Below are 11,588 nucleotides of genomic sequence, written 5' to 3' on the forward strand. Positions count from 1 at the left end.
TTTTAAAGAGAATCAGCCGGGTGCAGTGGCGACGCCTGTAATCCCAGCACTTTGGGAGGCCGAGGCGAGTGGATCATGAACGAGGTCAGGAGATCGAGACTATCCTGGCTAACACGGTGAAATCCCATCTCTACTAAAAATACAAAAATTAGCCAGGCATGGTGGCATGCGCTTGTAATCTGAGCTACTCAGAAGGCTGAGACAGGAGAATTGCTTGAACCCGGGAGGCGGAGGTTGCAGTGAGCCCAGATCACACCACTACACTCCAGCCTGGGCAAGAGACAGACTGCATCTCAAAAAAAAAAAAAAAAATGATTTCCTCAGTTTGCACTAGCCACATGTGGCGAGTGGCTACCATACTAGACCGTATAGGCACAGAACATGGCTATCATTGCAAGAAGTTCTGTTGGACAGGGGTGTAGGAGTGAGTGGGGCTCTCACCCGGCTTCCTAGGAGGGAATAAGGGCCAGGGATCTGGGGAGGTGGGAAATGATGATACATTGCCTGAAATGCCACTAAGAACTCTCTTTTGCCTCTCAGGATAACAAAACCAAAACGTGGCCACCCAAAGCACCCTGGCAGCACCCTTCCCCGCTTCCCAGCACGCTGCCCAGCCCCAGCGCACCACTCTATGCAGTCACCAGCCCTGGCAGCCAGTGGAACGACACCATGCAGATGCTGCAGTCCCCAGTGTGGGCTGCAACCAACGACTGCAGTGCCACTGCCTTCTCCTACGTGCAGACCCCACCACAGCCCCCACCCCCACCAGCACACAAGGCAGCACCCAAGGGCTTCAAGGCCTTCCCTGGGAAGGGTGAGCGCAGGCCAGCCTATCTGCCCCAGTACTGACCCCAGGCCAGCCAGCCTGCCTGCTTGCCCGCCCAGAGCTGTGGGGATGAGTGTCCCCACCCCAGGGCCGCCTAGCTGACACCAGCCCATCAGAGGACCAGTGCGCCCCATCCCAGGGAGGGTTCCTTGGGGACAAGGGTGGTTGGCAGCTCTGAGCCTTTAAACCTGGCTTCTGAAATGATGGCGGCATCAGAGCCCTGGAGAGCCAGCTGGAGACACAGGCGTCCGGCCTTTGGGGGCTTGCTAGGGAACCTGCATGCCTAATAAGCCCCGCAGGTGACTCCGATGCAGGCGCCACGGCCACACTTGAAGAAACACAGCTCTTGGGTTTTCAGTCCTGCTGTGTGTTGGAAAGACATCAGGCCTGAAAGCTGAGGGCATAACTGACCATTTTTCGGAAACCCTCTCCTCCCTCCTCCACACCTTGAGTGATGACCACACCAATCACTGTATTTTATAGCTATTTTTTTCATGTAGGTTTTTAGTTAAAACATCTCCTGCCTAAAATGCATTGAATATTTTAAGATAACAGATATACTGGCTGGAGGTTTAACACTATCTTTATTTAAGCTTATACAAAATGGGCAAAATATAGAATATTTGTGATTGGAAGCAGTCACCTGGGGTTTCTGTGGGTGGACAATTCCTCGCCACCCAGCAGCACCCAGGGACTGCGGCCTTTCCCAGCTTTATGGAAGCAGGATGGTGGAACTTGTGTCGGAGGTAAACTGCTGAAGGTGCGTGGCGGTGGACCAGCCGGCTGCTGTCCATGTGCAGAGCAAGGCTGCACCTGCTGCCCTTCGATCCTTCCACACATGGCCAGGACACTGCCACAATCCTCGGGGTGTGGTCAAGGGGCACTCAGAGACACCTGCACTAGAAACTGCGTTGACATTGTGAGCTGGCTCAGAAGACAAACCAATTAAGATGTAGATAGAAATTAATTTAAGGTCTTTTCTTTAAAAAAAAATCCACCTCATTTTCAGTTAACATGTGCCATTAAATAGGTAACATCCTGTGGATTTAGGGGTATTTTCCAGCCAGAATGGATCCAGAAGAATTGAATGGTGCTTAAATTGAGAAATAATAATAAATATATCTATATAGAATAGACATATCCCACTGTATATTAATTGAGGTTACAGAAAGTTCTTTATATAAAACTTATTTAAATTTTTCATATTTCATCTTTGAAAAAGTCTAATTGAGAAAAATCCATAATATTTTCTGGTATGAAAGTTTGACAGTATTAATATTTTTTTTATATTTTCTTAAATCATTAAACCATTTTAATGTATGTTAACTACTAATAAATGGTTTATTCTTTCTAACTCCATATAAGCTTTTCCAGCAAAGATTGTAATAACACATTTATGTTCTCGTTTTTCTACAGATACAAGTAAATTTATATATAAAAATACCAAAAAAGAGGCCGGGCGCGGTGGCTCACGCCTGTAATCCCAGCACTTTGGGAGACCAAGGTGGGCGAATCACAAGGTCAGGAGTTCGAGACTAGTCTGGCCAATATGGTGAAACCCCATCTCTACTAAAAATACAAAAATTAGCCAGGTGTGGTGGCGTGCGCCTGTAGTCCCAGCTACTCGGGAGGCTGAGGCAGAAGAATCGCTTGAACCCGGGAGGCAGAGGTTGCAGTGAGCTGAGATTGTGCCACTGCACTCCAGCCTGGGTGACAGAGCGAGATTCCGTCTCAAAAAGAAAAAAAAAAAAAAGAATAAAAAAAATATATATATATGTATGTAAACACACACACACTAATTCGAGAGGACCCGTAGGGTGTCTGAGCCCAGCCACCTGAGTTTTTAGTACTGTGTTGTCAGGCTCTTCCCAGGCCTCAGGTGTTGTGTTGTCTTTTGTGCTGTGTGGGGATGCATTGCTGCCTGTATTTATGACCTTTTGCCGTGGTTCTGAGCATTCACCTCACCATGTTTACAAAGAACTGTTTTGTATATAGACATTTTCAGGCACGTGCTTTGCACCAACCCTGCGTGGCTCTTGTCTGTGTTAGCTGTCACAGTGTTCACACTAATCTCGTTAAAGTTGTCTATGGCTGTTCTACTTGTAAGATAGTTTTCTATTTCCTTCAGTAATGTGTCCACAGTACCCTGTATTTCGAGTTCTATTATACTGAAGTACTCTTGTTTTAATAGTGCCTCTGCAAAGGCCTCACCTTGGACAGAGGTCAATCCTTGATGCCCCAGCACAGGTGACGTCGCTAATTGTCACTTTCCAGTTTGTTTTTCTCTATTAAGGAAGACATTTTCTAATTGCATCTCCATGGGCTGTGAGACTGTGTGAAGCCGTTTGTGTGGTCTCCATGTAGGTGCTGTGTTCCCGGCACCGCCTTGCTCTGAACACTGGTAATTCCAGGTGCTGCGCTTGGCAGAGGGGTCTCGCCAAAGCGCATGTGTGTGCGTGTGTGAACGTGTGTGTCCTTTGCATGGTTGGGCGTGGCTGCCTTGCTAGGGCATCAGCAGGACATTGTGTGTATAGTTACAATGCTTCCAAACTGGAACTCTACATTTTGTATCTTTTAAAGCTCCTATAAGTAAAATAACTATTGGCTTTATTAAAAATATACATTTAATAATACTTTGTATCCTTGTTTAAAATGAACTGCAGAGGACATTATGTCAAAAGCCCTGCCTGATTCATTGCTTTGAAAAGCTGCACACTGAGTTGGTTTTTAGGTCAGCCTGTCCTCTGATTCTAGCAAGGGGAAGACCACTTGGGATATTACGGTGAGCTGAAGTGGATGGGCGGCGGGGGAGAACAAGCAGCTACACCTCCCCTATTGGCTTCCCTAAGGCCCAAGCTGGTTTAGGCCCCTGTGCAGGGGGAGCCAGTGCAGTAGTGAAGGAGACGTCCTCTGCAAGGGTGCAAGCTGTCTGGGTTGGGATGCTGTGACTTGCCCAGCCAGCTTGTCCAATGAGGAGACCCAAGAATGAGGGCTTGTTTTACCCTCTCCCCAAACCAGGGACCCAATCTATGGCAGAGATACTGTGCCTCACAGGGATAAGAAGGAACTGTCTCTGCCGGCCGCAGTGGCTCACACCTGTAATCCCAGAACTTTAGGTGGCTGAGGCAGGTGGACCACAAGGCCGGGAGATCGAGACCATCCTGGCCAACATGGTGAAACCCCATCTCTACTAAAAATACAAAAATTAGTTGGGCATGGTGGCATGTGCCTGTAATCCCAGCTACTCAGGAGGCTGAGGCAGAAGAATCGCTTGAACCAGGAAGTCAGAGGTTGCAGTGAGCCGAGATTGTGCCACTGCACTCCAGCCTGGTGACAGAACGAGACTGTCTCCAAAAAAAAAAAAAAAAAAACAGGCCAGGCACCGTGGCTCACGCCTGTAATCCCACCACTTTGGGAGGCTGAGGCAGTAGATCATGAGGTCAGGAGTTCAAGACCAGCCTGCCCAACATGGTGAAACCCCATCTCTACTAAAAATAAAAAAAATTAGGTGGTGTGGTCGCAGGTACCTGTAATCCCAGCTACTCGGAAAGCCGAGGCAGGAGAACTGCTTGCACCCAGGAGGCAGAGGTTGCAGTGAGCCAAGACTGCTCCACTGCACTCCAGCCTGGGCAACAAGTGAGACTCTGTCTCAAAAAAGAGAAAAAAAAAAAAAAAAAAAACAGGACCTGTCTCACTGGATGATGCCATCCTGTTAAGCAGAAGGAAGATAGTATCATGAGAACCACAAATGGAGGGCAGGTCACAGGAACATTTCAACTCATTTTCATTTACAGAAAGATAGCACCTCAGTGGAACCTTTTTTGATGACCTGAAGAAAATGGAGTAATGTGGGCATTAATATATAAGCTGCTGGTGTAGGAACCACTCTTCTTTCTGCCAAGGTGCCCTGAAGTTCAGCATGGGGACGAAGTCCCAGAGCCTTCCAAATGTACCTCAGGACAAAGTTGTTTAGTAACAGCCATGTTGCCTGAGAGTGCTCAAGAATACACTGGAAGTTCATATTAAAAAGCTAGCAGGGGCTGGGTGTGCTGGCTCACGCCTGTAATCCCAGCAATTTGGGAGGCTGACCTGGGAGGATTGCTTGAGGCCAGGAGTTCCAAGACCAGCCTCGGCAACATAGTGAGACCCCATCTCTTAAAAAAAAAAAAAAAAAGCCCATATTTTATTCAAGAGTGTTCCCATTTAACACAAGCACCCAGTTCTCTTGACTAGTTCTGATTCACAGCAGTGCTGGAGGCCAGAGGGCAGGCGTCCCATAGCTCTGGCTGTGTGCGAATGAGTGAGGAGGGAAGCTGAGCAGATGCCACACCTGAGCTACTACTGCAAGGGCTTCACAGGCCTCGGCCCATCTGAGAAATGGGGGAGGATGCGCAGGCATCTGAGGTGCTTGGGAGGCTTGTGACCTTCCTTTCCCACCTGGGGGCTCCTTGGATGGGGGGCTTCCAGTTTGGAGGCTGAGATGCTGCATGCCAACCATGCGGCTGTGAGGGGATGGCCTTTTGTGCACTGTGTGGCCACTGCTGTGACCTGCCTCCTGTTGTGGAGACAGGAAATAAACCTTCCCAGTGATCAGCTTCTCTACTGCCCAAAGGCATGTATGTGGACAGCATGACCGGCTACCTCCCAGCGACAGGTACCCAGGAGTCTGAGGCACCTCCAAGGGTAGACTCTGGAAATAACACATGTACCTAGCCTTACAGCACAAGGGTGAGCTCCTGGGCCCAGGCCTGTGTGTGTCAGTGAGGGGACTGGATGTTGCTTGTACTGGAATATTGACTTGGAGATGTGGGCCTAGGTGAGGGAGAAGGATTGTTTCAGGCATGTCACATTCAACATTCACGAATGTCGGCCGGGCGCGGTGGCTCACGCTTGTAATCCCAGCACTTTGGGAGGCCGAGGCGGGCGGATCACGAGGTCAGGAGATCGAGACCACGGTGAAACCCCGTCTCTACTAAAAATACAAAAAATTAGCCGGGCGTGGTGGCGGGCGCCTGTAGTCCCAGCTACTCGGAGAGGCTGAGGCAGGAGAATGGCGTGAACTCAGGAGGCGGAGCTTGCAGTGAGCCGAGATTGCGCCACTGCACTCCAGCCTGGGTGACAGAGCGAGACTCCGTCTCAAAAAAAAAAAAAAAAAAAAAAAAAAACAAAAAAACATTCACGAATGTCACATAAGGGCTAGGCCCTTGCTAGGAGCCAGGACTGCAAAGATACAGTCCCTGCCTTTAAAACTCAGTATTTTAGGGGAGACAACCCATCTTCCCCGTCCTTGATAAGAGAACCACCATCCACCAGCAACCCAGTTGCTCAGGCTGAAATCCCAGAAGATATTCTTCATTCTTTTATTTCCTCATTCAACTTATCAGCAAGTCCTTTAAGTGTATTCCCAAGCACACTCAAATTCCACCATGTTCTGGCCAGGCTAGGTGACTCATGCCTGTAATCCCAGCACTTTGGGAAGCTGAGGCGGGCGGTCAGGAGTTCGAGACTAGCCTGACCAACATGGTGAAAACCCGTCTCTACTAAAAAATACAAAAATTAGCTGGGCATGGTGGCGGGTGCCTATAATCCCAGCTATCAGGAAGCTGAGGCAGGAGAATCGCTTGAACCTGGGAGGCAGAAGTTGCAGTGAGCTGAGATCTCACCATTGCACTCCACCCTGGGCAACAGAGCAAGACTCCGTCTCAAAAAAAAAAAAAAATTCCACCATGTTCTTACATCTCCACTGCCATCTACCTGGACTTCACCTGGCTCCTGCCTCTCCCCCCACAGCCTCAGGGTTTCCCATGCACCCTCCCCTACTTCCAAGTAGCCTTGCCGTGTGTCCTCCAACTTGCCTACCTGTTGCTCCCAAGGCTGCTTGGGCCTCTCCATCGGTTTTCTGGGGTCAGAGCCCATCTTCCAGCCTGGCTTCGTTTCTCATGATAGCACTTAGCACTCTTCTGGAATTTTGTGTTTGCATTTGTGTCTCACTGGAATGAACGCCCCATGAGAGCAAGGAGCAAGTCTTGTTCATGGCCACATGTGCAAGGTGCAGGACAGCTCCTGTGACCACCACAGTGCAACTTGAGACAGATGAAAGGACAAGTTGCTGGGGCCAGAACTTACGAATTCTAATACTGAGCAAAAAAATAGAACTAGAGGCTGGGTGCGGTGGCTCATACCTGTAATTCCAGCACTTTGGGAGGCCAAGGTGGGAGGATCACTTGAGCCCAGGAGTTCAAGGCTGCAGTGAGCCGAGTTCTTGCCACTGCACTCCAGCCTGGGTAATACAGCGAGACTGTCTCTAACAACGAAAAACAAAAACAACCAGAAGAAAACACTCTCGCGTTGGGCTAAAAGAATACTATTAAATACATCATCGGGGCTGTCCCAGGACTGGGAGGGGATTAGCACTACGGTGGAGCTGCGGATAGGCCCAAGCAGGCCTCAAATAAATGTAAAGCTTTTTATTCTTGTGGAAACACCTATGTACAATGGGGAAAATATTTTTAAGCATCCAGCAAAGGATTCACGGGGCTCTGGTAACGAAGCCCCGAAACGACAAGACTGGGTCGCGCAGGGTACGGCCAACACCAGGGACAAGCCCCCGGCCTCTTGCGGGCGCGGTGAGGAGGTGGCCCCTCCAAGCACCACTCCCGATGTGCGCATGCGCACAGCCGCCCCTACGCAGCGCGTGCGCACATGCACTCACCACGTCCATCCCAGACGTGAGGACCCGGGTGTCTGCGCGGCTCAGTCTCCACACCCCAGCGCCCTACCCTGCGCGGGGACATGCGCACAAGCGCGCGCCCTGCCCACCCGGACGTGCTGGCCCACACGCACACGCGTGCGCATTCCCCCGCCCCATCCGCGCCTGCGTTCAACCCCTCCTACACCTGCTCCGTGGCCTCCCCGGATACAATGAGCCAACCCCGGTAGCTCCACGGAGCCCCAGAGGCGTGGCCCCCTGGCCTTCGCCGGTCAACATGACTCAGCATCCTCGGTGGGCTCGCCTCCTCCCCGGAACAGCTGTCTAAAATCCATCGGCGTGGAAACGCCACGCCCAGCTCCCGACTCCTTCAGCTTGGGCCCCAGAACTGACCACCCCACCAATCCCCTGCCCCAGTCCCTCTGCCTTCACCCCCATGACCACCTGTGCTCCAGGGCCTGCCTGACCCCTGTCCAGCGGCCGTGAAGTAAGGTCTGTGATGTCTAAATGCCGATACCTCAGTTTCCCCATCTTTAGAACGGGGCTCTTGTTTGGAACTGTGCCCGCCACAGCCTGCAGTAAGTGCTAGCTTCATCAATACTCAGTGGCAGTCAATTGCTTTTCCAGGGCTGCCTTATGCTTGAAATTAAATCTTTGCTATCCAGAGTTAGGACTGTCCCCGGACTTCCTAACTTGCCTCTGCTGTCAGGTGTACCCTCTGGTCCGCTCCTCTCTCAGGGCAGATCATCTTGCTGGGGGCACGTGAAGGTGTCCGTCTCTGCAGCATGCTCTCTTGGAATTTCTGGGCTAGCTTTCCTTTCGATTCTCCTTGGTCAGTCCCTGGCCTGGGGGCATGACCCCTCCCAGCTTCACTGTCCCCCAGGATCCTGGGGATTCTGATCCCTAAGCTCTGCGATTGGCAGGACTTGGCTCAGCATATGGTAGTGATTGTAGTGACGGTGGTAAACAACAGAATATAAAATGGCCAGGCACAGTGACGCACACCTGTAATCCCAACATTTTGGGAGGCTGAGGCAGGAAGATCTCTTGAGGCCAGGAATTTGAGACCAGCCTGGGCAACATAGTGCGACTCAGTCTCTACAAATAATAATAAGAAAATTAGCCGGGACAGGGTGGCTGTGCCTGTAGTTCTAGCTACTCAGGAGACTGAGGTGAGAGAATTTCTTGAGCCCAGAGTTCAAGGCTGCAGTGAGCTATGGTCATGCCACTGCACTCCAGCCTGGGTGACAGAGCGAGACCCTGTTTCAACTAATAAAACATAACTGGGATGATGAAGAGTGGAGAAAGGGATTGCCTGTTCCTGCACTTTACCTCCACCTTTTTCCTAGGACTGAAGAGGAACTGGCAGGCAGCACAGGGCTCAGGAAGGAACCGGGCAGCCTGGGTTGATTCTCTAGCTAAGAGCAGAGTGGCTTGTTTCACATTTCTTTCTTTCTTTTTTTTTTTTTTTGAGACAGGGTGTCACTCTGTGACCCAGGCTGGAGTGCAGTGGCATGATCTCGGCTCACTGCAACCTCCGCCACCCGGGTTCAAGTGATTCTCCTGCCTCAGCCTCCCGAGTAGCTGGGATTACAAGTGTCTGCCACCACGCCCAGCTAATTTTTGTAATTTTAGTAGAGACAGGGTTTCACCATGGTGGCCAGACTGGTCTCAAACTCCTGGCTTCAAGTGATCTGCCCGCCTCGGCCTCCCAAAGTGTTGGGATTACAGGTGTGAGCCACGTACCCGGCCTTGTTTCACATTTCTTTCTTTTCTTTTTTTTTGTGGGACAGAGTCTCGCTCTCGCCCAGGCTGGAGTGCAGTGGCATGATTCAGTTCGCTGTAAGCTCCGCCTCCCAGGTTCACGCCATTCTCCTGCCTCAGCCTCCCGAGTAGCTGGGATTACAGGTGCCCGCCACCACGTCTGGCTAATTTTTTTGTATTTTTAGTAGAGACGGAGTTTCACCGTGTTGCTCAGCCTGGTCTCGAACTCCTGACCTCGTGATCCACCCGCCTCAGCCTCCAAAAGTGCTGGGATTACAGGCGTGAGCCACCGCGCCCAGCCTCATTTTGAGACAGAGTCTCGCTGTCGCCCAGGCTGGCGTGCCGTTGCCCCGTCTCAGCCTCCCGAGTAGCTGGGACTACAGGCGCCCGCCATCTCGGGGTCCAAGCCAATCTCCTGCATTTTTTTCACTGTGTTAGCCAGGATGGTCTCGATCTCCTGACTTCGTGATCCGCCCGCCTAGGCCTCCCAAAGTGCTGGGATTACAGGCGTGAGCCACGGCGCCCAGCCACTCATTTCACATTTCTTAACCTCTCTGTTAAATGGGGAGGACAACAGGGTGTCCTTCATAGGACTGCCATGAGGGATACATGGAAAGGATTTAGCGTGGAGCTGTGCACATAGTGAATCTGGCTGGAGTAGTGGCCATGTTGGTAGTATTGTAGTATGATGATGAATGGCTTTGGATTAGTAGTGACCTTTCTTCGTACTTTTCTGTGCTTTCTCCCTGTAGCCACTGTGACTTATGGCCCACCAGATAGGAACCTAGTTTCCTGCTAACATAGAAAATCCAGGCTGGGCGCGGTGGCGCATGCCTGTAATCCCCGCACTTTGGGAAGCCGAGGTGGGTGGATTACCTTGGGTCAGGAGTTCGAGACTAGCCTGGCCAACATGGTGAAACCCCATCTTTACTAAAAATACAAAAATTAGGCCGGGCGCAGTGGCTCACGCCTGTAATCCCAGCACTTTGGGAGGCCGAGGCAGATGGATCATGAGGTCAGGAGATCGAGACCATCCTCGTCAACATAGTGAAACCCCATCTCTACTAAAAATACAAAAATTAGCTGGACGTGGTGGTGCATGCCTGTAATCTCAGCTACTCGGGAGGCTGAAGCAGGAGAATTGCTTGAACCAGGGAGTCGGAGGTTGCAGTGAGCCGAGATGGTGCCACTGCACTCTGGCCTGGTGATAGAGGGAGGCTCCGTCTCAAAAAAAAACAACAACAAAAAATTAGCCTGGCGAGGTGGCGGGCACCTGTAATCCCAGCTACTAGGGAGCCTGAGGCAAGAGAACTGCTTGAACCTGGGAGGTGGAGGTTGCAGGGAGGCAGAGGTTGCAGTGAGCCAACATTGTGCCATTGCACTCTAGCCTGGGCAACAAGAGTGAAACTTCGTCTCAAAAAAAAAGAAGAAAAAAAGGAAATCCATGTAACTGGAGTTTCAAAGTAAATGTGAAATCTGGAATAGTTGAAGCTTCTGGGAATCACAGAGGCCAAATTGCAGAGGTGTACATTATGGAAGGTTAAAAGGCAGGGGAAACCTTTGAAATGGCAATCATCAGAGGCCTCACCTCCTGCCTCTTCCGCAATACCCAAAGCTGTTTCTAGGGTTCCTGGTGGTCGGGAGAGGACACTGGACAAGACTGTGGCAGTGGACAGGTGAACACCCATAACATCTTTGGAAAGACTTGGAGTTGTAAATGACAACTGAACTCCAAACAGACACTAAAGGGAATCGTTGGTTTACATTCTAGCTGCAGGCAGTGGTGGCCTGGCCCCAGGAACCCGGGCACTGTGAGGTTCACTCTGACATCTCTCTGGGGGTCATTCTTTTCATTAATTTCCTCGAGACCAGGAACTAGAGCTCAGGTCTGTCCTTTCTGACAGGCAGCTTAATACCATAAAAAGCAGAGACTTTCTGCTGCTGGCTGCAGGGCCCTGGGAAAGGACCCTGTTTAACTGGCGTAAGTTATGTGCTCATCTCTGATAGATTCAGGCAGGGGAAGAAACATAAGGGTGGGAGAGGATGGTTTTAGACAAAGAGCAACAGCTGTCCATTTGGTCACCAAGATAACCTACTAGAAAGAGGCAATCTCAGTGGCCAGACGCAGTGCTTCATGCCTGTAATGCCAGCACTTTGGGAAGTCAAGGCAGCCAGATCACTTGCACCCAAGGATTCGAGATCAGCCTGGGCAATATGATGAAACCTCGTCTGTACAAAAAGTAACAAAGCTTGTCTCTACAAGAAAAAAATTAGCCGGGCATGGTGGCG

At 50.8% G+C, this 11,588-nt stretch overlaps 1 protein-coding gene and 1 long non-coding RNA gene across 11 annotated transcripts in view; one reads left to right on the forward strand and one right to left on the reverse strand.

The window, feature by feature from the left end:
- The window catches only part of GARRE1 (granule associated Rac and RHOG effector 1), a 100,971-nt gene extending 97,512 nt beyond the window's left edge, over positions 1-3,459 (forward strand). For all 9 annotated transcript variants that reach the window (XM_032170413.1, XM_058425545.1, XM_032170415.1 and 6 more), the window contains one exon: positions 541-3,459. In XM_032170413.1, coding sequence (XP_032026304.1) covers positions 541-849 — 309 coding nt within the window. In that variant the 3' untranslated portion in view covers positions 850-3,459. The remainder of the gene's footprint in view (positions 1-540) is intronic.
- Positions 1,646-7,835, reverse strand: LOC116478875 (uncharacterized). 2 transcript variants are annotated; one of them, XR_009209054.1, is made up of 4 exons: positions 7,539-7,835; positions 7,009-7,130; positions 6,686-6,909; positions 1,646-1,725 (listed from the first exon to the last, which is right to left on the reverse strand). It is a non-coding gene; the product is annotated as an uncharacterized LOC116478875 (long non-coding RNA). The 2 variants fall into 2 exon arrangements; XR_009209055.1 differs by lacking the exon at positions 7,539-7,835 and adding an exon at positions 7,320-7,453.
- Between the last annotated feature and the right edge of the window lie 3,753 nt (positions 7,836-11,588).

This window comes from Hylobates moloch, unplaced genomic scaffold (assembly GCF_009828535.3).
Source record: "Hylobates moloch isolate HMO894 unplaced genomic scaffold, HMol_V3 SCAFFOLD_12, whole genome shotgun sequence".
In the NCBI taxonomy this organism is placed as follows: Eukaryota; Metazoa; Chordata; class Mammalia; order Primates; family Hylobatidae; genus Hylobates; species Hylobates moloch.